The sequence below is a fragment of the Cetorhinus maximus genome, chromosome 32 (assembly GCF_964194155.1).
Source record: "Cetorhinus maximus chromosome 32, sCetMax3.hap1.1, whole genome shotgun sequence".
Taxonomy (NCBI): domain Eukaryota; kingdom Metazoa; phylum Chordata; class Chondrichthyes; order Lamniformes; family Cetorhinidae; genus Cetorhinus; species Cetorhinus maximus.
Genome location: NC_135910.1, coordinates 314505 through 341354, shown reverse-complemented (window position 1 = coordinate 341354; position 26850 = coordinate 314505). Strand labels below are relative to the sequence as shown.

At 44.7% G+C, this 26850-nt stretch overlaps 1 protein-coding gene across 2 annotated transcripts in view; it reads left to right on the top strand.

Annotated features, from left to right (window-relative positions):
- The first annotated feature begins 2234 nt into the window (after window positions 1-2234).
- axl (AXL receptor tyrosine kinase) overlaps window positions 2235-26850 on the top strand; it is a 205380-nt gene continuing 180764 nt past the window's right edge. For both annotated transcript variants that reach the window (XM_078533351.1, XM_078533350.1), the window contains exon 1: window positions 2235-2756. In XM_078533351.1, coding sequence (XP_078389477.1) covers window positions 2678-2756 — 79 coding nt within the window. In that variant the 5' untranslated portion in view covers window positions 2235-2677. The remainder of the gene's footprint in view (window positions 2757-26850) is intronic.

The following is a 26850-nucleotide window of genomic DNA, read 5'->3' as shown; positions in this document are numbered from 1 at the left end:
TTTGAATACCTCCATCAAATCTCCTCTCAACTTTCTTTTATCTGAGGAAAACAGTCCCAACTTCTCCAACCTATCTTCATAATTGAAGTTCCTTATCCCGGGAACCATTCTCATGAATCTTTTCTACACCCTCTCAAATGCTTTCATATCCTTCCTAAAGTGTAGTGCCAAGAACTGGACACTCTAGCTGAGGCCGAATGAGTGACATTATACAAATTCAACATAAACTCCTTGCCCTTGTAGTCCATGCCCCCATTAACAAAGCCCAGGATACTGTATGCTTTATTAACTACTCTCTAAATCTCACTCCTGGGAAGCCTCCCCCATTCTACCCTCTGTAAACTTGAGATCATCCTAAACTCTGCTGCCTGTGTCCTTATGAGCACCAAGTTCCCTTCACCCTGTGCTTGCTGACCTACTTTCCAGTTAAGCAACTTCACAATTTTAAAATTCTCATCCTTCTTTTCAAATTCCTCCATGTCCTTGCACCTCCCAATCTTTGTAATTTCCTCAAGTCCTACTGCATTCCCAGATTTCTGCGCATCTCCAATTCTGGCCTCTTGGGAATCTCCAATCTGGTGTCTATGCTTCCAAGTACCTAAGTTCTGGACTTTCCTCCTTGCGCCTCTCTGCCTCTCTTAATCCTTTAAGACACTCCTTAAAACCGATCCCTTTGACAAAGCTTATAGTCTTCTGATGTGGCTCCATGTCAAATTTTGCTAAGTACGGCTCCTGTGAAGCTCCTGTTAAAGACTCTGTATAAATGTAAGTGATTGTTTTTGGTGAGGAAAGATTGGGCTGAGCCATCCACAATGTTACAAACACTAGAAGGGCTGAATGGCCTGTTTTCTGTGCTGTAGTGTTCTATGGTTCTATGTGAAATAGGAGCAGGAGTAGGCCCTTTGACCCCTCGAGCCTGCTCTGCCATTCAATAAGGTCACGGCTGATCTGTTTGTGTTTCGAGTCTCACATTTCCATCTACCCCTGATAACCTTTGATTCCCTTGCCTAACAAGAATCTATCTACCTCCGCCTTAAAATATTCAGTGACCCCGCCTCCACCACCTTCTGAGGCAGAGAGTTCCAAAGTCGCACAACCACCTGGGGGAAAAATTTCTCCTGATCTCTGTCCTAAAAGGATGACCCCTAATTTTAAAACTGTCTCCCCTAGTTCAGGACTCACCCAGAAGAGGAAACATCCTTCTCACATGCACCTTTTCGAGACTGTTCAGGATCTTAAATACTTCACTCAAGTCACCTCTCACTCTTCTAAACTCCAGTGGAAACAAGCCCAGTCTGACCAACCTCACCTCATTAGACAACCCACTGACCAACCACTCACTGATCATACTTATTCTTTTGACAGCGACTGCACTTTTCAAAAGTGCGTCATTGACTGTATAACACCTTGGGTCGTGAGAGGCATTATAGATTTCTATAATCTTTCTTTACATGAGGAATGGACTGCTGGGTGAGCTAGCTGCTCACCTGATAATTTCAGTGACTCTGTCTCCTACCAGTTTCTACATTATCACCACCCATGCCACTCCCATGCAGTAATCCCTGGCATTGGGCATTTTACTGGCAATGTTGAGAGTCTCAACAACCGAGAATAGATGGAGGGACCATCAACTGACAGGACTGACCTGGGCCTGGACAATTAGGGATCTGTATTGGGCTGTGGCAAAAAATGGACAAGTGGGATTACGAAATAAAGAAAGAATTTCCATTTCCATAGTGCCTTTCACAGCCTCGGGAATGTCGATTTACAGCGGTCAACTTATGTAGAGCAAGATCCCACAAACAGCAAAGCGATAGGGAGCAGCTCATCTGTTGTATTCGCTTTGGATAGAGCCAGGACTCCCCTGCTCTTCAAAGTTAGGGGATATTTCGCATCCAGCCGAGAGGCCTTGGTTTAAAGAGGGCACCTCCAACAGGGCAGCACTCCCTCAGTTAGGTGCTGAGAGTGTCAGCCTAGGCTTGGTGCTCAAGTCTCTGGAGAGGGGGGAGCTGTCTGACTCCGAAGTGAGAGCCAAGGCTAACACGATGGAATGAATGCAGTGTAAAGATTTTTAACAATGAGATCAATCAGTGTTCAATGTGTCAGCGAGGAGTTAAGGGGGAAGGAAGGCTTTCCCCGCTGTGTACACTCCTTCGCCAGAGACACGAGAGAGGCATAGGGGGTGGGAGGTTGAACGATCGACAATAAAAGCCATCGGATGGATTGTGGGAGCCAGAAACAGTTTGAAACCATTTAGGGGAACACCAACATTCCAGATGTTAGCAGAGATTCACATTATAAACCCCCCACCCACCCAAAACAAAGAGACTGAACTGCAGTATTTGCAGATTTCCTTAAATTCATTCCCTCCCCAGTTTCTCTTTCCAGCGCTGATAGTGAACTGCTACTTCCAAAAGTTTCAACTCAGCTTTTTAAACTCTCCCCACCCATCCGCCTCCAGTGCATTTACACCTCAGTCTGTCGCCGATTTGTTTGTGGATTCTTGTTAAACCAAATATCTCTGCTTCTGGGAGTCACCTGCAGAGTTGAAGGAGCAGTTTGGAAAGTTTTCGGAAGCCGTTGTTTGCTCTCTCTGGCCGAGGCGTGGGGACCGATGCGAGTTTCCCTGAGCCCGAGGGGGATCTTCTTTATCAAAGAAGCCGAAATCTTTTAGAAAATGAGAAGATTGTGGCTTGTGTCGTTTTGTTTGTGGATTGAGACCTTGTCCCAGAGCCCGGGACCCGGAGTTGCAGAAGGTGAGAGTCCAATAATTTCTACCGACAGCTTTTAATTCAAATGAGCGGAGAGTTTAAGGCAAACATCACAGTTCTGAAGTTCCACGTGGAGTAAATATAATTGTTAACCCTTTAAAATGTTTCAATATTTCTATTTTTGGTGTTTATTAACCGTGGGAATGAGACCACAGACCAGTTCAATCGGTGATAAATTCTGACCATTCCAGAAATATCTTTAAAGGCTCCTTCAGAGACAGGGCAGGGAGGGGGAGAGTTGTTTAGGTTATCAGGGGCTCCGGGAGAAATAGCGGTCCCTGCTTTCTGTCTGAGAGAAATTCCTATTTCCATTCTGATTTCGGAATGTCCTGGGATTGATCCGGTGTCTGTGTGTGTGTCTGTCTGTGTCTGTAGGTCTGTGTGTGTGTGTGTCTGTGGGTCTGTGTGTCTGTGTCTGTCTGTGTGTGTCTGTGGGTCTATGTGTGTGTGTGTCTGTGGGTGTGTGTGTCTGTGGGTCTATGTGTGTCTGTGTGTGTCTGTGGGTCTATGTGTGTCTGTGAGTCTGTGGGTCTATGTGTCTGTGGGTCTGTGTGTGTGTGTGTCTGTGTGGGTCTGTGTGTGTGTCTGTGGGTCTGTGTGTCTGTGTCTGTGTGGGTCTGTGTGTGTGTCTGTGGGTCTGTGTCTGTGTGTGTGTCTGTGTCTGTGTGGGTCTGTGTGTGTCTGTGTCTGTGGGTCTGTGTGTGTCTGTCTGTGGGTCTGTGTGTGTCTGTGTCTGTGGGTCTGTCTGTGTGTGTCTGTGTGTGTGTCTGTGGGTCTGTGGGTCTGTGTGTGTCTGTGTGTGTGTCTGTGGGTCTGTGTGTGTCTGTGTGTGTGTCAGTGGGTCTGTGTGTGTCTGTGTCTGTGGGTCTGTCTGTGTGTGTCTGTGTGTGTGTCTGTGGGTCTGTGTGTGTGTCGGCTTCGAGATTTCAGGTTTCATTTTCAAGAACAGACAGAGCAGCTTTTTTCCTCGGCGTAAACTGGAACCATGTCCAGGAGGGATTAGGAGGGATGAGCAAACAGGTGGGTTTTGAGGAGAAGAGGGAGGTAAAGAGGATTTAGAGTCGGAATTCAGAGAGGGGAGCTTGGGCTGTGATTCAGTCCCCGTGGCCAAGGGCGTTTTGAGAATCGAGCGGTTCAGGTAAAATTCTCTGGGGAACACGGGTTCAAATCCCTCACAATAAATTCACTTGCTTTCAATTCCATGTTATTAATCTAGTCCCGGTAATGATGATGAAACTTTTGTAAAGCCCATTTGGTTCACTGAATCCTGGAATCCCCTCCCTGACAGCACCTACACCACATGGACTGCAGCGGTTGGCCACCTTCTCAGGGGCAACTAGAGATGGGCAATAACTGCTGGTCTAGCCAGCAACGCCTACATGCCCTGAATGAAGGAATCTATTTATCTGACCTCGATGTGACTTCATGTAGTTGATTCTTAACTGCAAACGCTGGCACTTGCCTGTGGTGCCCACATCCCATAACGAATAAATTTAAAAAAGGCCCAGCTTTGGACATCTGCCAATGGGATGGTTTAAGGCTGGCTGCTTCCTGCCATTTCAGTCAAGTGGTCAATCTCCATGCACAGGCCTAGATACTGCTGGCAGTTTATTCGACCATGGAAGGCATCATAGTGGAGCTTTATCATGTCCTCATACCTGCACCTTCAAGCAGACATTACTGTATGGTTATCAGAAATGCCAACCTTTAGACTGCCATCAACTTGCTCTGTGGGTCCTCGTCTGCACCTGAGACTTGCTCACTCTACAGAAGGCTACAGACAAAGCTGAGGATGTCCCTGCTCTGTATAACCCAGCTCTATACTGGGGAGTACCGGTAGGAACCAAGCCAAGAGCGTAACCTCTCAACTTACATATTATTATCCCCCCTGGCATTGTTAGCTCGGGTCCAAAGAAAAATTAGAAGTTAACACTGTACAAAAGGCTAAAACCTGTCCCATGTAACACCAAAAAACTAATGTCTGAGCTCTCTCTACCTTGGAACTTGTAGAATGGACCTTTAGCAGCTCCTTGACTGTAAGATGATGAGTAAAATGTGTAAATAGGGCAGTCAACAAGAACATTGCTGGAAAGGTCAGTCACTATCTGGAGGAGGTCCAGACACATTCACCTTTCTGATGTGGATCCTGCTTCTGAACACCCTGTGTGTTCCCAGGATTTTCTGTTTTCCACTGATTTCCAAAAGCTGACATATTTTGCTATTCAACTTGGACTGTGAGGGTGGGATTAGACAATGTTGGGGTAAAGTCACTCACAGGGTAGAAGATATGGGATAAATTCACATCAAAGGATGTCAGTCCCATATCAGTCAGGAATGAGATGAATATCTGTATAGGAAAGGATTTGAAAGTTCCGGTGAAGGTCAATACTGATCAGAACCTTCTGCTCTTCGAGCTGTCGGGTCCATGGGAATGTCTGTGGAATGCCAAAGGTCAGAGTTGACGGAATGTAAACAGAAAGTTAGATTGATGTTCTGGAAGCTTCATTCCCCATTGAGACTTCAAGGAAAGTTTCAATTTTATCTTAATCAAATAGCTCAGAAGGAGACCATTCAGCCCACTGTGCCGTGCAAACCCTTTGAAAGACCCATTCCATTAGTCCTGCTTCCCTGCTGTTTTTCTACAGTCCTACAAAGTTTCCCTATTCAAGTATTTATCCAACCTCCCTTCTGAAAGTTACTATTGAATCTTTCAGGCAATGCATTCCAGATTGCAACAACTCATCGCTTAAAAATATTCTCCTATTTACACTTTGGTTCTTTTGCCAATGATTTCAATCTGTGTCCTGTGGTCACTGACCCTCCTACCAGTGGAAACAGTTTCTCCCTATATACTTTATCAGAACCCATCATCATTTTGAGTGCATCTTAAACCTTGTGGAGGTTTAATGCATGGGCTAGGGTTACTGTCAATATAAACTGGACATGGATTCTTTATAGGAGTTCAATGCTGATGGCCAAATTACAGTATGTGTGATTTTATTTCTCTGCAGCAGGTCTTCATATATGTATCCAGTTGGCCTTTGAAAGCTCCCATTGCTGAAACAATTATGACAGATTGCTCACTGTAAATGGAATATTTAAGTTTCCCGTGTCTTTGTCACAGTCAGCAGTTTCTGTTCCCCCCCAAAAACAAACCATGTAGCTTTAGAATCATAGAATAGTTATATCACAGAAATAGGCCATTTGGCTCATTCTGTCATGCTGGCTCCCTGTAAAAGACCCCCTTTGCTGCCTTTTCTCCATAGCCAGGCAAGTCTTTCTCTTCAGATAATTGCACAATTCTCTTGAGAATTTTAGCTTTTACCCTTAAGGTCCCCTTGAAGCTTGTGGTGTCAGTGATATTGGGCTTTGTCAATCTTGCAGGGGCCAAACTGTGGCGCATCGAATGATAAATTTTGTAAGATACATTTGAGAAATCATCAGCCCATTTGTGACCACAAAATTAAATTGGAGCGAAGGTATTGAGGGGTAAGGGGGGAACACACTGCCCCATGTAACAGTATTGGAATAATCTTCATTCAACAAGCTTCTGAACAGTTTTGGGAGTGGAGGGGAGTTGACAGTGGGAGGAAGAGGAGACTCCAGCCACAAAACTTGATCACATTTGACTTTGACAATGGCCAACATGTTAATTACCAGGATGAAGGGTAACCCCCCTGTTTGGAAGCAAATCTTGGTGTAAATAAAAGAAAGAATTGCATTTCTATAGTACTTTCCACAACCTCATGACACCCCAAAGTGCTTTACAGCCAATGAAGTACTTAGTCACTGTTGTAATGTAGGGGATGCAACAGCTAATTGGTGCATAGGAAGCCCCCACAAACAGCAATGTGATAGCGAGATAATCTGTTTTTGGGTTTCTGGCTGGTTAGCCAATCTTGGTTGTGTTGGCATGTTTGTATCTGCTGCCACAGAGCTGTACCCATTAGAGATATGCTCTCAACACTGGCAGAGTGGGCAGTGGTAATCTCCCTTAAGGTTCATGATCTGGCCAGTGGTGAACTGGTAAAGATATGTTTACTATGAACCTACAGAAGTCACAGCAGAATCTTTCTCATGCCAGTTTAAGAAGATGTTTGTTTTCTTGAACTCACCACCCCATCCTTCTACCCAGAGGGGATCTGGGGGACTGGAATGTAAGCTGGAGTATCAGACCTCAGCTGGGGGAATGTCAGTGAGTACTCTGCTACTCAGCGCTGTGTCTAACTATCTCAGCTGTCAATGTTATCTTCTTTCCTTCCTTCCTCTTCAGAATGTTTTTTTTTTCTGAGGATGCAATTCACCAGATTATGGCAGCTTCCTGGTCACTTGCTCAAGTGCCCATTCTCAATGCACGATCCCATGCAATATTGTTTGGCTAATAACTGTTAGGGGATTGTGGATCCTACCAAATCTTGCCCTTATTCACAGGCACTTTGCCCAGCAGAGGTGGCTGCATATCCATCATCAACAGCAGCTCCTGATTCATCATCCCTCTCTTTGGCACAGTGACTATTTCTCCCACTTCCAGTGCAGATCAACCAACTCAACATAGAGTAGAATGAAACCTTGGTTCTTGTTTTCCTTTGTGGCCAGACCATTAATCTAAATGGAGATTTATTCTGACATCTTCCATCCTGTATAAATGGTGAGGTTATTGTAAAAAACAAACTTGCATTTATAAAGCATCTTTCAAAACCAAGCTCTTTTCAAAAGTACTGCAATGATTGTAGTGTAGCTACTATTTTAATGTAGGGGAGGCAGTGGCCAATTTGTGCAGAGCAACATTCCACAAACAACAGTGAGAAAAATGACCCGAGAATTCATTTTAAGTGATGTTGATTGAGAGATGGATATTGGCCAGGACACAAGGGCTAACCTGCTTTTCTTCAAAATAGTGCCATTGGATCTTGGAACACACTGAGAGGGAAGTCAGGGCCTTGCTTTAACACCTCACCTGAAAAACTGCACCTCTTACAATACAGCACTCCCTCTGTGCTCTTCTGAAGTGTCAGCCTAGATTATGTACCCAAGAGCTGGAGTGGGGATTGAACCCACAGTCTTCAGACTCAGGCCATAATGTTCTCAGAAGTAGCATTGATCTTCAAGTAATGACATTTGAGGACAAGAGCACTGACGTTAGATTGTTTCTTCCCGTGACTTGGACCTGGCTTTGTTTCTTAATCCAATCCTATTGAGAGTGTGGATTTGATGGTAAGCATTGGCACTCTAACCATCTCTACAGTGAAATTTGGAAGAAAGAACTGTGATGGCTGCTTCTCCAGCCTGTTTTGTTTTCTATTTTATTCATTCAGTTATTTTCAGATTCTCAGGTTTTCAGTTTCAGCTGTGTATTTATAACATACTTCATTGTGTAGACAAGAACTGCTGCAAAGTCCTCATTCCCCCACTGGCTCAATTTAGGAAAGACCTCCCCTGTGGTTCCACATCATCCACATCATGCTAATTAATCTACCAGTACTCACAGGCTGGGTCAGTGGTTTCAAAACATTTCTCTCTAAGGAACTCTCTCTGCAAATATTGACCGACACTGGAGGACTGGCTGTCCTTACTTCTGACAGATTGTGTCAGTCAGTATCTTCATTGCAGAAATTATGTTTCTTATTTTTGTGCAGGAACAAAAACTTGCATTTATATAGCATTTTAATGTAGTAAAACATCCCAAAGCACTTCACAGATGTGTAAACACACAAAAGGTCGACACCAAGCCAAAGAGAAAGACTCCAGGATGGGTGGCCAGAAAGCTTGGTCAAAGAGGTATGTTTGAAATTGAGTCATAAAGGGCAGAGCGGTTTAAGGAGGGAGTTCCAGAGATTAGAGCTCAGGAAGCTGAAGGCATGGCTGCCAATGGTGGAGCAAAGGAAGTGGAGGACACACACAGGGGCAGAATTGGAGGAATAAATTCTTAAAGGGTTGTAGGTCTAGAAGAGGCTATGGAAGTAGAGAGGGGTCAGAGTGTGGACAGATTTGAACAATAAAGGATCAGAACTTTAAAATCAAAGGGTGGAATTTAATACCCTTCCCCGTGGCGAGTTTGGTGACAGGGCATTTAATTGGGTGGGAGGGTGGTGCGTGGGGACCCTGCTGATTTCCTGCCTCTGCCTGATTAAATTGTGCACAGGGGCAATTAATGCCCACCTAAGGTCCTCATCCCACTGCCATTGGTATTCACTCAGCGGGGGTGGGGAGGTGCCATGAGAGAAGCTGAAGAAGTAAACTCTGCCAAGATTGCTTGCTGGCTTCCAGCGGGGGCAGGGGTCTCATTGTTCAAAGGCACTCAGTGTCTGACCAAGGATCTGAATTTGGGAAGGGTGGGGATCGCTGAGACCCAGCCCCCTGCCTTTGCTGCTGACACCACTCCACTCTCCTCCATGAACCCCACCCTGAGATGCCCCTCCTGCCATCATTCACCTGTAGCCTAGGTCCCTTTGCGAGCTTGGGTCTTGGGTGGGTGCAATACCGGCAGCAGTCACCATCTTCCCCAGTGGCGCTGCTGAGCAATGAAGAGTTGCTGGCAGCTCTTGGCAGGCAGGACTTTCACCCCTGGGGTCATTGGTCCTGGGGAAAGCCTGGCGCTGCCCAGTTTAGCGCCTGATTGGCAGTATGCAGCGAGCCTTCTGGAAAAGAGGCTCTCGCCTGCTCCTGTTGCCTACATTAAATACTGCCCAAGATATTGTCCAACTAAAATCTATCGATATGGATCCAGCTGTGTATGGGGAAGGTTGTCCTGCATATTTATACTCTGTAACAGTCTCCACATGTAAGCAAGACCCACACACTCACAGAGACAACCTCCCTCCTCTCACTATAAAATCAGGAGTGAAGCATATAGAAATTGCTATTCTGAGGCTGCATGATCTGTCTGCACAAGAGGAAAGAATCTGATTATCGAGTACTGATCTCCTGATTGTCAGAGGAACTCCTGACCACTCCCCGGTGTTTGCCTGCATCTCAGTGTCTGAGCAGTATAAATGATGATGAACAATCTCTGCATCTGTGTGTTCACTGTTAACTACACTTCTGTCGTGTGATGGCAGTAATCAGTTATCATCTTCGAACTTCTTCAGAACTCAATGACTTGCATTTATATAGAACCTTCGGTATAAAAAGAACATCCCAAGTCACTCTGGAGTTGTGAGGGAATTGAAGGCTGAACCATAAATAGTGTTTGGTGGAGTTGCTCAACCTCCTAGTCAGGAAGTGGGTCTTTCCCTCCCTAAGCCTCTCTGTCTCCTTCTCCAAGAGTTTTTAAAACATATCTTATTTCTCTGACCAAGTGTTTGATCACCCCTCTTAATATCTCCTGTTTTGGCTCTTTTTCCTAGGAAATGTTGCTGTTTTAAAAGCACTGCATAGATGTGGGCTGACTTATCATTGGCTTTTTAGGGAGAAGAGAGATGTGAACTGGTTTTGGGAGATAATTTCAGAAACTATGTCATAGACAGCCTGGTATCTAGGTTAACATGGCCAGGGTATGTGTGCCCATTCAGTTATATTACTAGGCTTCATTGAGCCAGCAGTTTCCAGTACAAAGGGACTGAGCTCATTGTGAAATTGGTATTTGTGATTTTTTGAGATCCACCAGCCTTAGGATTGTTTCATTGCTCCCTTTTAACAATCTCAGCCCCAAATTTCCGACTGCAATTAACCAAGGAGGTGTAATGTAATCAACGCTTTTAATAAGTTAATTGAAAGAATTAAAAATGTAAACAGATTGTCTAATCATTAGCACATTGTTGTTTGTGAGAGCTAGATGTGTTTACGTTAGTTTTTTTAAAAAAAAACTTGCATTTATATAGCTAAAGCACTTTAGAACCAATGAAATACTTTTGAAGTGTAATTTTGGAAACGTGGATCGAATTGTGTACAGCAAGATCCCACAGACAGCAATATAATGATGAACGTGATCTGCTTTTGTTATGTGTATTAAGGGATAAATATTGGCCGTAGGATCTTTCTGTGCACCTGTGAGAGGGAAGGTGGGGCCTCTGTTTAATGTCCCATCTGAAAAACAGCACCGTCGACAGTGCAGTCCCTCAGTACAGCAGTGGAGTGGCAACTTTGATTTTTGAGTTCAAATCCTGGAGTGGGACTTTAACCTGCAACTTTCAGACTCCAAGTCAAGAGTTTTGACACGTGTTATCACATTTACTGCATTACAACAGTGCTACACTTCAAAAGCACTTCATTGATTTAAAGTGCTTTGGAATGTCCTCAAAGGTGCTGCACAAATGAGTTCCTTCTCTCTTTTTTTGCACTCTTTTGACAAATATTCTTCCTTTCTAAGCTTCCTCCCCATATCCTTTGCTCTATCCAGTTCTGTGACCCCAGACATGCAACACCAGGAGCCCACGAGCCAAACATCCATTTGGAATTGACAATGCTGAAGTTAGAATGGTCCTTTACATCTTTTTTTAGCTTCGTGTCTGATCCAAAAGACAACACCTCCAGCAGTGCAGCACTCCCTCTATTTACTTCGAATCTTTGCTCAAGTCTGTGGAGTGGGACTTCTCATGACCTTCTGACTCAGAGGTGAGTGTGGCACACACCGAGTCACAGCTGACTCTGTACGCTCGAACAGTCAGACCGGCCTTGAGTGATCAAAACTTTATCTTATTTCTGTATCCATAGAAACCCCTCTTAGCTATCTTAAGATGAAGACAGGCATTTCAGAGTCTATTGTTCAGAATAATACAGTTAGTCACATCTACCCAGCTGTCTTATCTTGCTCATGCTGTCTGTCCTGGCACAGAAATATTGTCACCTTTCAAGTTGCCTCTCTCTCATCTGTCTACACATTCACCACAGGTTCCTATACCAATTAACTCAAGATGCTTTCTGCTCACTCCATGTGTTCCTAACTTAGCCATTTTCTTACTATTATCCCATAAAAACTACAGCCAGCACCTGTTCCACATGAGGGCAGTGGGTGGGGGTTTGGGGGATAGCTCGGAGGTAGCGGATATTTGGTCAGAATGATCTGGAGACTGTCTGAGACTGTGGCCTGAGTTTTCACTTCCGATTCGGGAGAATTCCTGGCTTCGTAAACCCGACCCGGGAGAAAGAGCCCCGGGACTTCAGATTTCCGCTCTGGTGTTGAGGAGGGCTGCTGGATTCTCTGGGAGTTGTGGCGGGAAACCCCATAAAGAATGCAGAGGTTGCCAGTTGTGGAGGTGGAGGTGGAGGTGGAGGTGGGCTGAGCAGAAGGCCTGCCTTGGTGCACCGGCACTTTGTCGAAGTTTTGAAAAAGAATAAAACATTAAACCTCACCCCCAGCCCTGACCAGTCACACCCTCTCATCCACACTCCCCATGCCCCATCCATGCCAACTTATGCCTCCACCCACCCCCATGGCCCCTCATACCCTCCATGCCACCTCATGCTCAGCCACCCCCAGGGCCCCCATACCCTCCATGTTGCCTCAAGACCCTCTACCCACTCCATGACCCATTATAGCCCTATGCCAACTCATGCCCCCATCCACAACCCTTTTCCCTCAATGCCAATTCACGCAGTATCCACCATTGGCAGCCCTCAGGACCAAGGCTGAGATGAAATAAAATAAAGTTCTAAGTGCCTATTGCAGACTTTATTTTCATAAAAAATAGCCTTAGTCATAAAAAACCCATTCACTACATTTGCATTCCATCAACTGTATAATCCCTTATAAAGACAAACATTTCATTCATGTGCTTAATCCCTTATGAAGACATACATGTACATTCACCGTCCCACTTCAAGCATTCACTTGGAGCTGCCAATCAAACTGTGAACTGAAGGGCCCCACTGTGATAATGGCAGGTTGTGAAAGTCATGTAGCATTAATCCAGTAATAATAGCCCTCAGGTTTATGTCAACAGACAGAGTGAAATAACAAGTACTGAATTTTTTAAACACTGCAGGCAGTTTTTTTCCCCAAATATTTAAAGGGAAAGAGTTTTAAATGCCTTGACAGCTCTTTTAGAGAACTCCTATAAGTTTGACAGTCCTAATGAGTTTATGCACTTATGCACATATATGTCTACTTTTCATAATCCTTGGCCTCCCCCAAAGGTGTCCAGTACCATAGCCAAAAGAATATTTTGCCTCTCCAAAAGGGTACTTTACCTGCTCAAGCAACTCTGTAAAGCTTAGACCTGCTCCCACCAGGTCTGGTCTGCACAAGTCATGTTTCCCACACCTGGCTAAGTGAAATCAAACATGGCTGAAGGCAGCTGTTGTTTTATATGGGCAGCTGCCTTTGTGAGCCACAGATGTGCAATTGGAACCTGCCCCCATTACTCTCCCTTGCGAAAATGGTGGGAGCTGTGTTCAGGGATGGAACTTCCAGATTACAGCCTCTGGGGACATTTTTGCAACAATGGAGAGGCTGTCCATCATTGCAAAAATGCAAGCCTATGTGTAACTCAAATTGTGTTGTTTATTTGTCTCCAGGCTGTTAAAGGAAGCCAGGGAGGAAATAATGGATGATCTGAGGATCATTTTCCAATCCTCACTAGTTACAGGCGAGATACTGTAGGATTGGAGGTCTGCGAACATTGTACCAATATTTAAAAGGGTGCAGGGATAGGCCAGAAAATTATAGGCCGGTCAGTCTGACTTCGGTGGTGGGCAAATTATTGGAATCAATTCTGAGAGACAGGGTAAACTGTCACTTAGAAAGGCACAGGTTGATCAGGGACAGTCAGCATAGTTTTGTTAGGGGAAGATTGTGCCTTACTTCCTCAAAAAATTTGATTGAATTAGTAACAAGGAGGATTGATGAGGGTAGTGCAGTGGATGTTGTCTACATTAATTTTAGTAAGGCATCTGAGAAGTCCCATGTGGCAGAACGGTCAGAAAAGTGAGATCCCATGGGATAGAGGGGAAGGTGATGAGTTGGATCCAAAATTAGCTCATTAACAGGGAACAAAGGGTAATGGTCGATGGATGTTTTTGCGAATGAGAAGCAGTTTCCAGTGGCATCCCACAGGGCTCTGTTGGGGCCCTTGCTGTTTGTGGTATATATTAATGAAGGAGGCATGATCGGGAAGTTTGTAGATGACACAAAAATTGGCCGTGTAGTTGATAGTGAAGAGGATAGCTGTTGTCTCCAGAATGATATCAATGTTGAGTTGAGCAGGCGTAAAAGTGGCAAATGGAATTCAATCTGAAAAGTTGGAGGTAATGCATCTGGGGAGGGCAAACAAAGGAAGAGAATACTCAAATGGGCGAATGATGGGAGAAACAGTGCAAAAGACAAGGCTGAAGCATTTGAAACCATATTCTGCCTGGGAATTCTATAACTCGCCTCCTGACTCCCCAAAGTCTGTCTACCATTCACAAAGCACAAGTCAGGAGTGCGAAAGAATATTCTCTACTTTCCTGGATGAGTGCATTCTGACAACATTCAAGAAGCTTGACACCATCCAGGACAAAGCAGCCCGCTTGATTGGCACCCCTTTCACAAACGTTCACTCCCTTCACCACTGACACACAGTGGCAGCAGTGTGTACCATCTACAAGATGCACTGCAGAAACTCACCAAGCCTCCTTCAACAGCGCCTTCCAAACCTTCAAGCTCTCTTACCTGCAAGGGGAACTGACACATGGGAACACCACCAATTGAAAGTTCTCCTCCAAGTCACATCATCCTGACTTGGAACTATTTTGCTGTTTCTGCACTATCACCAGGTCTCTGTGGGTGTATCTACACCACAGGGACTGCAGCAATTTAAGAAGATGGCTCACCACTACCTTCTCAGGGGCAATTAGGGATCAGAAACGAATGCTAGCCCAGCCAGCAACACTCACATCCCATGAAAGAATAAAAAGATGTTCAGGGGCAATTACACCAACCTTAGAGGGCAGACAGGGCCTCGGTTTAACATCTCACCTGAAGGACGCACCTCCAATAGCACTGTGTTCCCTCCATCCTGCATTGGACCTGAATTACCTGCTCAAAACTGTGGAGGGGACTTCGGCTCAATGACACAGAGTAGCATTCTACTGCTGCAGCAAACAGACATGGCTGCCAGTGTGATTCAGGAAATTGTGTTTTCACTGGACTCTTGGTTCTGCATATTGAGCAGTCTGTAAAAAGTTGGAGTAGTTCCGCCTGGCCTCATCCACGTCTGGCTTTAGTTCCTCACTGGCACAAAGTCTTAAAACCCCCTGTTGGGCAGCCCTGGTACACAACTGCCTCCTATTCTGCCTCGGGAGTCCTCAAATATATCCTCTTCCTCACGGGAAAAGTTACCCTACAGCTGTGCACTCCTTATCCACTGATTTTCCTCTACTCACCATTTTAATCCTGGTCGACAGTCAGTGAAGGAAGAAACCAGAGCTAAGCTTTATTGGTGTAGATTTATTCACAGAGTATACACCCATAACGCGACTTCCAACCGGTGTTAATAAGTGTCTCTTTTCTGCTCTTTTAAAAAAAACCATTAATCAATAAAATAAACAAATAAAAAAGGGTGGTGGTCCCTGATTGGGCACTGTAACAAAAGCAAAACTTTAAAACAAACTTATCTGATTAAATTAAAATATCATTCCCGGGGCTGACAATGTGCTTCAGCCCCTGCGGTGCCCAGCAGACGAAGGCCTGAAGTGTCTCTTTAACTGTGCTCATGGCCAGGATATTGAGGTCGGTGAGTGGGGGACAGGGGGTGGGGCCCACTCACCAATGCGTAAAACGATGTGGGAGGAAGACGTCGAGCGGAACTCTCGACCTCACCCCGCCTCATTTCAATTTTCCGGTAGGCGGGGCTGCAGCCGGATCAGCTGTGCACCCGCCGACCTGTCAATGGCCAATTGAGGCCATTCAAAAACTAATTAATGGACCTGCCCATCCAACCTTAAGCCTGGCGGGCAGGGCGGGAACCCTGGCGGGCTTCAGAAAAAACAGGAAACCTCATCCGTGTAGGTTTTCATGTAAGTTTTTAAAAATTTGATAAAAGTTTGAATAAAAGTGATGGACATGCCCTAACTCAAGTGACAGTGTTAGATGAGGGGGCATGTCAGGGAAATTTTATTTTTGTGCATTGACCATTTTTGAATTTGGTGCTGATCTCCCTGAGGCAGCACTTAGCCTCAGGGAGGTGAATGTACTCTTTCGTGCACATGCGCGAAAGAGCGCACTCCTGGCTGAGGTAATCCCCCCCGCTGCCCGCACAGGGAGCGCATAGCGCTTCCTGGCTGACATCGCGCTGGGCGGGCCTTAATTAGCCCGCCCACGTAAAATGGTGGCGCGCCCCCAATCGGAGGCGCCGATCGGAGGCCCGCTCCTGAACTCCCGCCCCCACCCCCCCACCCTCCTACCCCAACGGGGGAAAAATTCTTCCCCATGTAACTATCCAGTCAATGCCCTCCACCTGTGTATACTTAACCTCAATTGATACAATTAACACCAAATATACCCAAAAGCCCTGGCATTGGGAATACCTGCTCAGTCTCGGCTTGTCACCCCTCCAGAATTGCCATGAAGTCTCCAGGAATTGAAGATTAGCCTCCCAGACACAGCTGCAGCAAAACCCAACGGAAAAAGGTTCACCGTGGCATTAAGAAATTGAGTTTTAAAAAATGTTTTGCGCTGGGGAAGCTGGATAAGAACACGAGGGGGAAAGGAATAGAGGAATATGCTGATAGGGTTAGACGAAGGACCATGGGTGGTCATTTGTATGGAGCATACAAACTGGCACAGACCAGCTGGGCTGAATGGCCTGTTTCTGTGCTGTAAATCTGGATAGTTATAAATATATTGAAAGTAGGGGGAAAGGCTGTTTTGCTGGGCGGGATAGTTAGAGATGAGGGGTGGCGTGATGGAAAATACATCCAACCAAGAGTTACCAATCAGAGCTCTAATGTCTTTTCCAGTTTTGAATGAAGTAAAGGATCTCTCTAAGTTCTCAGGTATAACACCTCTCATCGCCCCACTGTTTTTTCCCATCACTGTGCTAGCTATATCCTTGTGTCTTTTTTTTTTACATCTAAGTCAGACAAACATTATTATGCTGTGTGAGGAAATTCTGAGTTCACTTGGCACCAAAATCACTCTGAGTGACGATTGTTGCCTTCGATTATTAACATAACCTCTTTATTTTGAACATGTATCATTTGATAAAATGTGCTTGGTATTCATTCTTGGCCTCTGTTAATATGTCCGGGTCTAATTCTTTCTGCAGCTCATTAGGAAATCAAGCACTGCAGATAATGTTGTGTCTCATCTTCTACTCCACAGCTTGGCTCTGGGCTTGGGCTGGTGGTTTAGCGGGAGCCTTGAAACTAAATGAGCTGCATAAGGCTTTCACCCTGGGACTCATCAAGACTCATAAATGCAATTGAAAACAGATTGAAGTTGTGGCATTAGATGTGTTCAAACCCAGCCTAAAATTGGAATTTTGAGTAAACATCATTTACTAGCTATTTGTTTGAATGTGGGATAGGATTGAGGAGAATGGATTGCAGGTAATTTAGGGTTACTGATCTATTTCAGGGCCAAGTGTTTCTGTAATACGCAAGGCTTCTGGTGTCCTAAGTCTGTCCCTCCCCTACCCCATTGTTTATATCTGCATGCATCAAGTTGAAAATGCTTTCAATTCTTCTGTGGGCATGCTCCTCTCTATCTCTGTAGCCTCCTTCAATCCAAGCTCTTTGTGTCTGACCTCTGAGCTCTTCCATATTCTTCTCTTCCATATTCTTCCCTCCCTTCATCCACATTTTCAGATGTTGCCTAGGTCCCACTCTCTGGAATCTCATCCCTGAACTTCCCCACCTCGCTCTCCTTAAAACAGACAGTACAGAGGAGATTCACAAGAATGATTCCAGGGATAAAGATCTGTAGCTATGAGGATTGGAGAGTTTGGGACTGTTTTCCTTGGAGAAAAGAAGGCTGAGAGGGCAAGGTGGAATAGAGGATGGAGAGGGTGTAGATCAGGGTCAAGATCCTGAGGGGTACCTTCAGGGTAAATAGGGAGAAACTGTTCCCACTCAAGAGCGCATCAAGAACCAGAGGGCACAGATTCAAAATAATGGGCAAAAGGAGTAAATGTGATGTGAGGAAAAATGTTTTCACCCAGAGGGTGTTTGGAGTCCGGAACAAACTTCCTGAGAGGGTGGTGGAGGCAGGTTTGATCGAGGTGTTCAAAATAGAATTGGATTGTTATCTGAAAAGAGTGCATGCAGGGTTATGGGGATAAGGCAGGGGTGTGGGACTAGGTAGAATGCTCTTTTAGAGAGCCAGTGCAGACTCGATGGGCTGAATGGCCTCCTTCTGCACTGTAAAGATTCTGTGAATTTAAAATTTTTAAAAGTCAAATAAAGTTTAAATGGAAATAGAAACAGAAAATGCTGGAAATACTCAGCAGGTTTGTGGAGACTTTAACTAGAACCTGAAACATTAACTCTGTTTCTCTCTCCACAGATGATGCCAAGCCGGCTGTGTATTTCTAGTTTTTTCTGTTCTCATTTAAAATTTTCAGCACTCAGTATCCTGTTTTGGATTTACACCGATTCTGATTTCCTGACCACAGCAACTGCAGTGTTTTACTTTTCCTGTGAATGTTGGTGCAGTTCCTTTTATTTGGTGACTTCTACCAATGTTTTTAAGTGAATCTTCTAGTTCAGTTGCTTTTGACAAATTTCGACAATACCAGACACCTTAACACAAAGGGTTAATAATACATCTTCAGTCAAGTTTGTGATTCTCCCCTATTCCACAGTGGTTTGGCCTTCTGATGATGTCACAGGTTGAATCCCTACCAATGCTAATCAGGGCTTGACCTCACCATCAGGACAGTTCATTTGAAAAAGGGAGAGCTGTAACTTTGGCAACTAATTTCAGGAATTATTTTTGTAAGTGGGTCACAGTCATACCTGAATCACAGCCAGATTTTCACTACTTAGGTGGGCAACTCAAGTCAATTTCCCAACTCAGTAGTCCTGTTAGACTAATTTTCACTCCGGGAGAGTGGGGAATTGGGTTTGAGTCACACCCTCTGACCCTGAAAGTAGGCGCTAGGCGGCCATGGGGGTGGGCGAGTGCCAAAGCCGGCTGGTTAGAAGGCCCACCTTGGTTCTCTGGAACTTGGTCCCAGCTGTTTTAGAAGATGTAAGGCCCCACACCTCACACCCCCTTATCCCCCCCAACCACTCCCAGAACTCATCCATGCCAATTCATGCTTCCCACAAACCCCCATGCTGCCTCATTATTCCCCCATAGTCACCCATCCAATATCCACCATGGGCAGACCTCAGGAACAATGTGGAGATGAAAAAAAACTAACAATTTAGTACGGTTCTCACTCTTACTCTTACACACCTGATAGTGAGAAAAACTCCTATTCATGAAACTCTTAAAAGCTTATCAATCTCCTCAAGTGGTCAATCGATTATAAAAAACAAGCAAACTTCTATTCAGACCCCACATCAAAGACAGTCCTTTAATAACCTATTTAAACTGCTAAACAGACATTGAACCCAGAACTGCTGGACTGCTTTGATTGACAGGCCACCTGGTGTTGTTTTGAAAAAAAAAATTAGCATCTGGTCTTGCAGCGTCAATAGAGTTATTTTATTACAGAACTGTAATAATTGTAGCTTTTGAAACTCAGCCATGGATAAGGAGAAACTTTTCCCATTGGTGGAAGAATCAAAAACCAGAGAGCAAAGTTTTAAGGTAATTTTCCAAAAGAAGCGACGGAGACATGAGGAAAAAGCTTCTTATGCAGCGAATGGTTAAGTTCTGGAATGTACTTCCTGAAAGTGTGGTGGAGGCAGATTCAATCATGGCATTGAAAAGAGAATTGGATCATTATCTGAAAAGGGAAAGTGAGTGACACTAAATGAACTGCTCTTGCAGAGAGCCAGCACAGACACAATGGGCTGAATGGTCTCTTTCTGGTCTGTTACAATTCTATGATCTCGTCTCAGTTTAAAACAATAAGTGTGAAGATCAATTCCTTCACTATTAGAGGTGGGAATCTGGATCTCTAATCCCAAAGAAGGAATAGGGCAAAGTGGAATAGATGGTGGAGAGGGCGCAATGCCCAGAGGCCTTCATTGCTGGGAGGTGGGTGCGGTTGGAGTTGGTCCAGCTGACCCAGGAACAAGTGTGGAGGCAACAACGGGCTGCTGGGTACGGAAGTGGGCTGTTTAAAAGGTCCACCATGGTGCTGTGGGACTTTGCCCCAGTTGAAATAACAATACAAAGGTCCTCCATCCCACAACCTACACTGCCTTCGTAGTCCAAATATCCTTCATGCCCCATCCATGCCACCTCATGCCCCACAACCTCTCCTGTTGGCCCCTCATGCCCCCTATTCCAAGCTCTGCCCTTCCTATGGCTCCTCATGCTGCCTATGTGAGCTATGGCACTTCCATGCCCATTGACCCACTGTACACCTTCTAGAATTGATGAACCCTGTAGAGTATAGTGGTATGTATAAAAAAAAATGCTTTAAACAAAAGTCATTCATAGGTAACTTTCTTCTTTGGGAAAAAGGCTCTGCACTACAAGCTAATAAAAGTGTCAATCATCCAAGTCCTTTAAAGTCTCAAAAACCACAGAGCCTTGAAACCACTTAACTTATCTAAACAAACATTGTGAAATTGACTGCTGAGATCATAGATCCTGAGCTGTCAATCAAACAATGTTTCCTCTGGGGAGCAGATGATCTATTATTCTAATAGCTGCCTGGGCTCTCAGCCAAGTATACGTAATGAGGCCTCCAGTTCTGGGAAGGATGTGAAGGCATTGAAGAGAGTGCAGAAAAGAGAATGGTTCCAGGGTTGGGGAACTTCAGTTATGAAGATAGATTGGAGAATCTAAATGGACTGTTTTCCTTGGAGAAGAGAAGATCGAGAAGAGATTTGATGGAGTTTTTCAAAATCATGAGGGGCCTGGACAGAGTAGATATGAAGAAATTGTTCCCACTTGTGAAATGATCGAGAATGAGAGGCACAGATTTAAAGTAATTGGCAAAAGAAGCAGAAGCGACATGGGGCATGAGGTGGCATGGATGGGGCATGAAGGATGTTTGGACTATGAAGGCAGTGTGGGTTATGGGATGGAGGACCTTTGTATTGTTATTTCAACTGGGACAAAGTCCCACAGCACCATGGTGGACCTTTTAAACAGCCCACTTCCGTACCCACCAGCCCGTTGTTACCTCCACACATGTTATTGGGTCAGCTGGACCAACTCCAACTGCACCCACCTCCCAGCAATGAAGGCCTTTGGGCATTGCACCCTCTCCTCTGTCTGTTCCACTTTGCCCTATTCCTTCTTTGGGATTAGAGATCCAGATTCCCACCTCTAATAGTGAGGGAATTAACCTTCACATTTATTGCTTTAAACTGAGACGAGATCATAGAATTGTAACAGACCAGAAAGAGACCATTCAGCCCATTGTGTCTGTGCTGGCTCTCTGTAAGAGCAGTTCATTTAGTGTCACCCCACCCCCTGCCTTTTCCCCGTAGCCCTGCAAATTTTTCATGCAGCGAGAGGTTAGGGTCTGGAATGCACTGCCCTAGAGTTTGGTGGAGGCAGGTTCAACTGAAGTCTTCAAAAGGGAATTAGACTGTAATCTGAAAAGAAAGGATGTGCAGGGTTTTGGGGAGAAGGTGAGAGAAGGCACAAAGTGAATTGCTCATTCAGTGAGCTGGTGCAGCCATGGTGAGTTGAATGGCCCACTTCTGTGCTGTAACAGTTCTGTGATTCTGTGAATTGTGGACTATATGGAGGGAAGAGGTGACAACTGTGGTTCAGTGGGTCTTGCCTCACAGTCAGATGGGTGTGGATTCATGTTCCATTCCAGAGAATTGAACATAAAATCTAGGCTGACACTGAGGGAGTGCTGCACTGTCTGTGGTGCTATTTTTGAGGCCAGATGTTAAACCGCCTCGTCAGGTGGATAAAAGATCCCTATATCGAAGAAGAGTAGGGGAGTTCTCCCCGGTGTCCTGGCCGATATTTATCCTTAAACCAACAGCACTGAAAAACGGATTCTGTTCATTATCACATTGCTGTTTATGGGCGATATCTGTGTGCAATTAATGCTGTGGTTCCTACATTACAGCAGTGACTGCATTTCAAAGCACTTTGTTGGCTGTAAAGCATTTTGACATTATGAAAAGTGCTTTATAAATGCACTTATATATATTAATTAAGAATTTCACAGTTGCAACTTACTGGAGCTCTCCTGGCTAGCCTCCCAGTATTGCTGAAAGAAATGAGCCACATTGGTATAAGCACATTTCTCAACCTCAGGTTGTCTCAAAATCTTTCAGAATTGTTGAATTGTTCCTATGTGCGATCAATGTTAGTCACCTTCTTCCTTCAGGGGAACTTCTGATATCTAAGCCTCAGGGTATAGCAGTAAACACCATTGACCTCTGGGCTTAGTTTCACACCCCTTACTTTCCTTGACCACAAGGAAACAACAAAATATTGTGGCAGTTTTTGGGAACCATTTATATATCAGATAGGAAAAAAACAAGGTGGATTTTGCAGCGGAAACATGACTATATATAAAACATTTTGCTTTATTAAAAAACTAAAATGAATGACAATTATTATAATGGCCTCTAAAGTTGGATCATAACAGGATCTGAGGGGTTCACTGAAGTACTTTCCTCAGGCATGTAATGATAATCTCCAGGATGCCTATCGCCACAGTCATTCCTGCCCATACTTACTTCATATTTATCCAAGCTTTAGGATAGGCAAATGATTACTTTAACAAATCCTAGATTTGTATCATTAAGTGAGGTGGTTTCAACACTGACTCAACTTGACATCACCCAAAAGCTTGACAAGAGCAGTTGTGTTGACAACTTCGGTCAGAAGCTAGGAATTCTCTGGTGCATAGCTCACCTCCTGACTCCCCACTGCCTGTCCATCATCTGTGGACAATAAATGCTGGCCTTGCCACATAAGCCCACATCCCTCAAATGAATAAAAACATAGCTGTCAAAGAATGCCACTGTTGGATCTCTTGGCTCAGTGGGTAACACTGTTACATCAGGGTCCAAACAATTCTGGGTTGAAGGCCTGAGGCATGAGCACACAATCTGGGCTGACACCACAGTGCAGTGCAAACGCTGTGTTGCTTAGTTAGACTTTCTACACTCTGCCCTCTCAAATGGATATATAAGATCCCAAGGCACCAAGCAAAGAAGACCAGGGGAAATCTCCCCGGTGTCCCAGTCAATCCTTATTGCTCACAAAACAACACCGAAATAGGTTATCTGGATATTATCACATTGCTCTATGAGGGAGTTTGCTGTGTGTAAATTGCCTGTTGCGTTTCCTACATCACAACAATGACTACACTTCACAAGTTGGCTGTGAAGTGCTCTAGAAATTCCTAAGGTTGTGGAGGGTGCTATAAAAATGTAAGTCTTTCATTTGTTCCTGACTGGGGCATGGGACAGAACGATTTAGAAAACTGTAGCCAGGGACTGGGAGAAGGGATGGGTGAAGGTAAACAACAGGGTCCAGTTTCTTCTCCTAATTCCAAATCGGCAGAAAGTTCCTGCAGGTACACGGAGTCTTTTTTACAAATGTCACAAATACAAAGAGTTACTTCAGAAAGAAAACACAAGCCGGTCTCTCTCTGTCAGCTACAGGGATGTTAACTTGAAATGAGTTTGGGGCAATTTGACTGCCTAAGGGGTTTGTAGAAGAATTTTACAGATTTTGTTTCCTTACATTGCCATCTTGTATTGTCCTATTCACATCTCCAGGAGATGACATGGGTGGGTGGGTGGAAGGCATCATTGACTGTGTTAGGAAACAACAGCAACTTGATTTTTTATAAGAAACGGGAGCTGGTGGAGACTTCAATTGTCATTCAGTAAGCTCAGGGCTGAACTTCAACCTCACATCCATGTTCCCACCCTAAACTTGATTCTGTTCATGCCCAAAAATCAATCGACCTCAGTCTTGGATATACTCAACAACTGAACATGCACAGCTCATCTCAGCACCGTCCATGAAATAGATTTTAAGGAGCATCTTAATGGAGGAGAGAGAAGTAGAGGGGTGGAGATTCCAGAGGCAGCTGAAGGAATGGCTGCTAATGGTGGAGCAATTAAAAATCGAGGTGCTCGAGATGGCAGAAACTGCTCACGGTTCAGCACAAACTCAAACTACTGATACCTGATCAGGAAACAGCCCAACCTCAGCAGAGCCAGGATTCAGATTAACCATCTCCTTAGGACCTCGGAACACTAAGCTGATTCAGTTTTGGGGGACCCTCACTTAGAACCCACCACCAAGCCACTGTGTATTTTATATTAAATATAATATGGGTTTATATAATTTGTGTGAACATATTAAGGATAGAAAAGTGAATGAGAGAAAGAACTCAGCCCTGGGCAACCCACTCTGTCACAATTGCCTAATTTTAAAATCTTGAGCCTGAGACAGCCAAAAGCCAAATTAATTTCACAGTGAATGTTGGCATTGCTGTCGCAGTCAATAAGTTGTTGGCAGGGGTGGAACTTGTAATTTTAATGTGCAGACTCTCTGAATTCATGCAGGAACTTGAACAGTCTCCAGACTAAAGCAGGATTATTGTTGTGAAAAATAGTTACATGGTACAAATTCTGTGTATAAAATCAGCGGGGTGGTCTCTAGGCATGATTGATGGGAAACTATCCAATCAACCCCATTCTGGCTGGTACTTGTGATCTCATTGCATATGCAGTGCATGTTAGTTTTAATGAAATTGTTATTCCTTGCTGCATTCATTTATATTCAGATAAATAAATATGTAAGGGGTTGAGCTCAAAATACTTAGCAGTTGATGAACCATAATAAAAAAAATCAAAATTCTGTGGATAAAGGAACTTTGAAATAGAAACAGAAAATGCTGGGAACACTCAGCAGGTCAGGCAGCCTCTGTAGAGTGAGAGAAGCAGAGTGAACGGGCGGAACCTTCCAGTTCTGTCAGCAGTGGGAAGTGGGGCGGGCGCAGGAACTTAATTTGGCCTGAGGCTAACACTCAGTTTCCCAGCATCGGGATGAACTGTAGGAATTCTGTTCCCGGGACTTTAAAGGTGGCTTGAAGGTGGGTGGAGCTTCCCGATGAACAATGATGGGAAATCCAAAACAAAAATAAAAATACCTGGAGAAACTCAGCAGGTCTGGCAGCATCTGCGGAGAGGAACAGTTATCGTTTCGAGTCAGTATGACTCTTCATCAGAACTAAGGAAAAATAGAAAAGAGGTGAAATATAAGCTGGTTTAAGAGGGTGGGGGGCGGGGGGACAGGTAGAGCTGGATAGAGGGCCAGTGATAGGTGGAAATAGCCAAAAGATGTCATAGACAAAAAGGCAAAGAGGTGTTGAAGGTGGTGATATTAGCTAAGGAATATGCTAATTAAGGGTAGAAAGCAGGACAAGCAAGGTACAGATAGCCCTAGTGGGGGTGCCTAGGGCTATCTGTACCTTGCTCGTGCCTGAGGCTATCTTTACCATGCTCATCCTGCTTTCTACCCTTAATGTCCCTATTAGCACATTTCTTAGATAATATCATCACCTTCAACACCTCTTTGTCCTTTTGGCAATCTCCACCTATCACTGACCCTATAACCAGCTCAACCCCGCCCCCCCTTAAACCAGCTTATACTTCACCTCTTTTCTATTTTTACTTAGTTCTGCTGAAGAGTTATACAGACTCGAAACGGTAACTGTGTTCCTCTCCGCAGATGCTGCCAGACCTGCTGAGTTTTTCCAGGTATTTTTATTTTTGTTTTGGATTTCCAGCATCCACAGTTTTTTGCTTTTATTATAATGACGGGAAGTCCTTTTGCATGCATTAGCATCTCATGCATGCTCATTAAAAGGCCAACTCACTGAATTAAGTTCCCCCTCCAAATTAAGGTCCCCGCCAGTGAGATATTACAATGCTCACTTTTGTGACTGCACCTACATGATAGGCAGCTGGTGAGTTTGACTTCCTCCACAACTCTCAGCTGCGCAGATGCTACTTCTGTGTTTTTGGGGACTTCTCACAACTTGACTCGTATTGGGTGTACAAACTACACCAAGGTGGGAAGCAGGGGATAGGATGGATGGGTGGAGTGGAGGCTGGACATGGGAGGCAGGCGAAGGGGACTTGGCCTAGGCTCAGAGTTAGTGGGATTACATGGCAATTGTTGGATCAAATCAGCATAGGTTAACCTGCACCAAAGTCATGTGTCTGATGCGGGAGAGCTTGGTGTTGATAATACAGGTTAGAGTGGGTTCTCTTTTACTGATGCACATCCCCCCCTTGAATAGGAAACCATAAACTGGGAAAAACGCAATGAAATTGTTGAGCTGGTTTGGCTTCACTTCTTTCAGATTGCCTTCACAATGGACTCCAGGCCTCCTGTTACTTATATCTGTGCACAAGCTCTTTAATTTTTCAGCTACCAGCTGGCTTAGCGAGTAACTGTGACGCCTGATGTAGAACTCAGTCACATAGCACAGAAGACCCCAGACTTGATTCCTGATCAGTGCTGAGTTTATGGCCCTTGCTGGTTGAGGAAGGTGTAGGGGTGGGGTGGGAGATGGGTGGAGAGGCAGGGGAGCAGAGTGCCACGATTGTCCTCAGTGACTCTGCAGGTAAAACCTCAGTCAGGGTACCCACATGTGCCCAGGGCCAGGGGAGTCCCATTCGGTTGTGTGCTGGCCATTGGATGGAATGATGACTGCATTAGTGTAATGACTTCCATGGTAAAATAACCAGCTGAGACTTGTTGTCTGTGGTTACAGATTAGAGACTGGACACAAACACCAAGGGGCTTTGTTAGGCCCCAACTCTGAAGTGCCTTACCTAAACTTTCTCTCTCTCTTTACCTCTCTTTCCTCTTTAAAAACACTCCTTACAACCTACGTCTCTGTCAAAGCGTTTGGTCACCCGCCATAATATCATCTTATGTAATTCCGTGTCAAGTTTTGTTTGATGAGGCTCCTGTAAATTATTTTGGGACATTTTATTACATTAAAGATGCTATGTAAATGCAAGTTGTTGTTATGGAACTGTAGCCCAGCAACAACCTATTTGTTCTGACTTCCTGCTGAGTGCC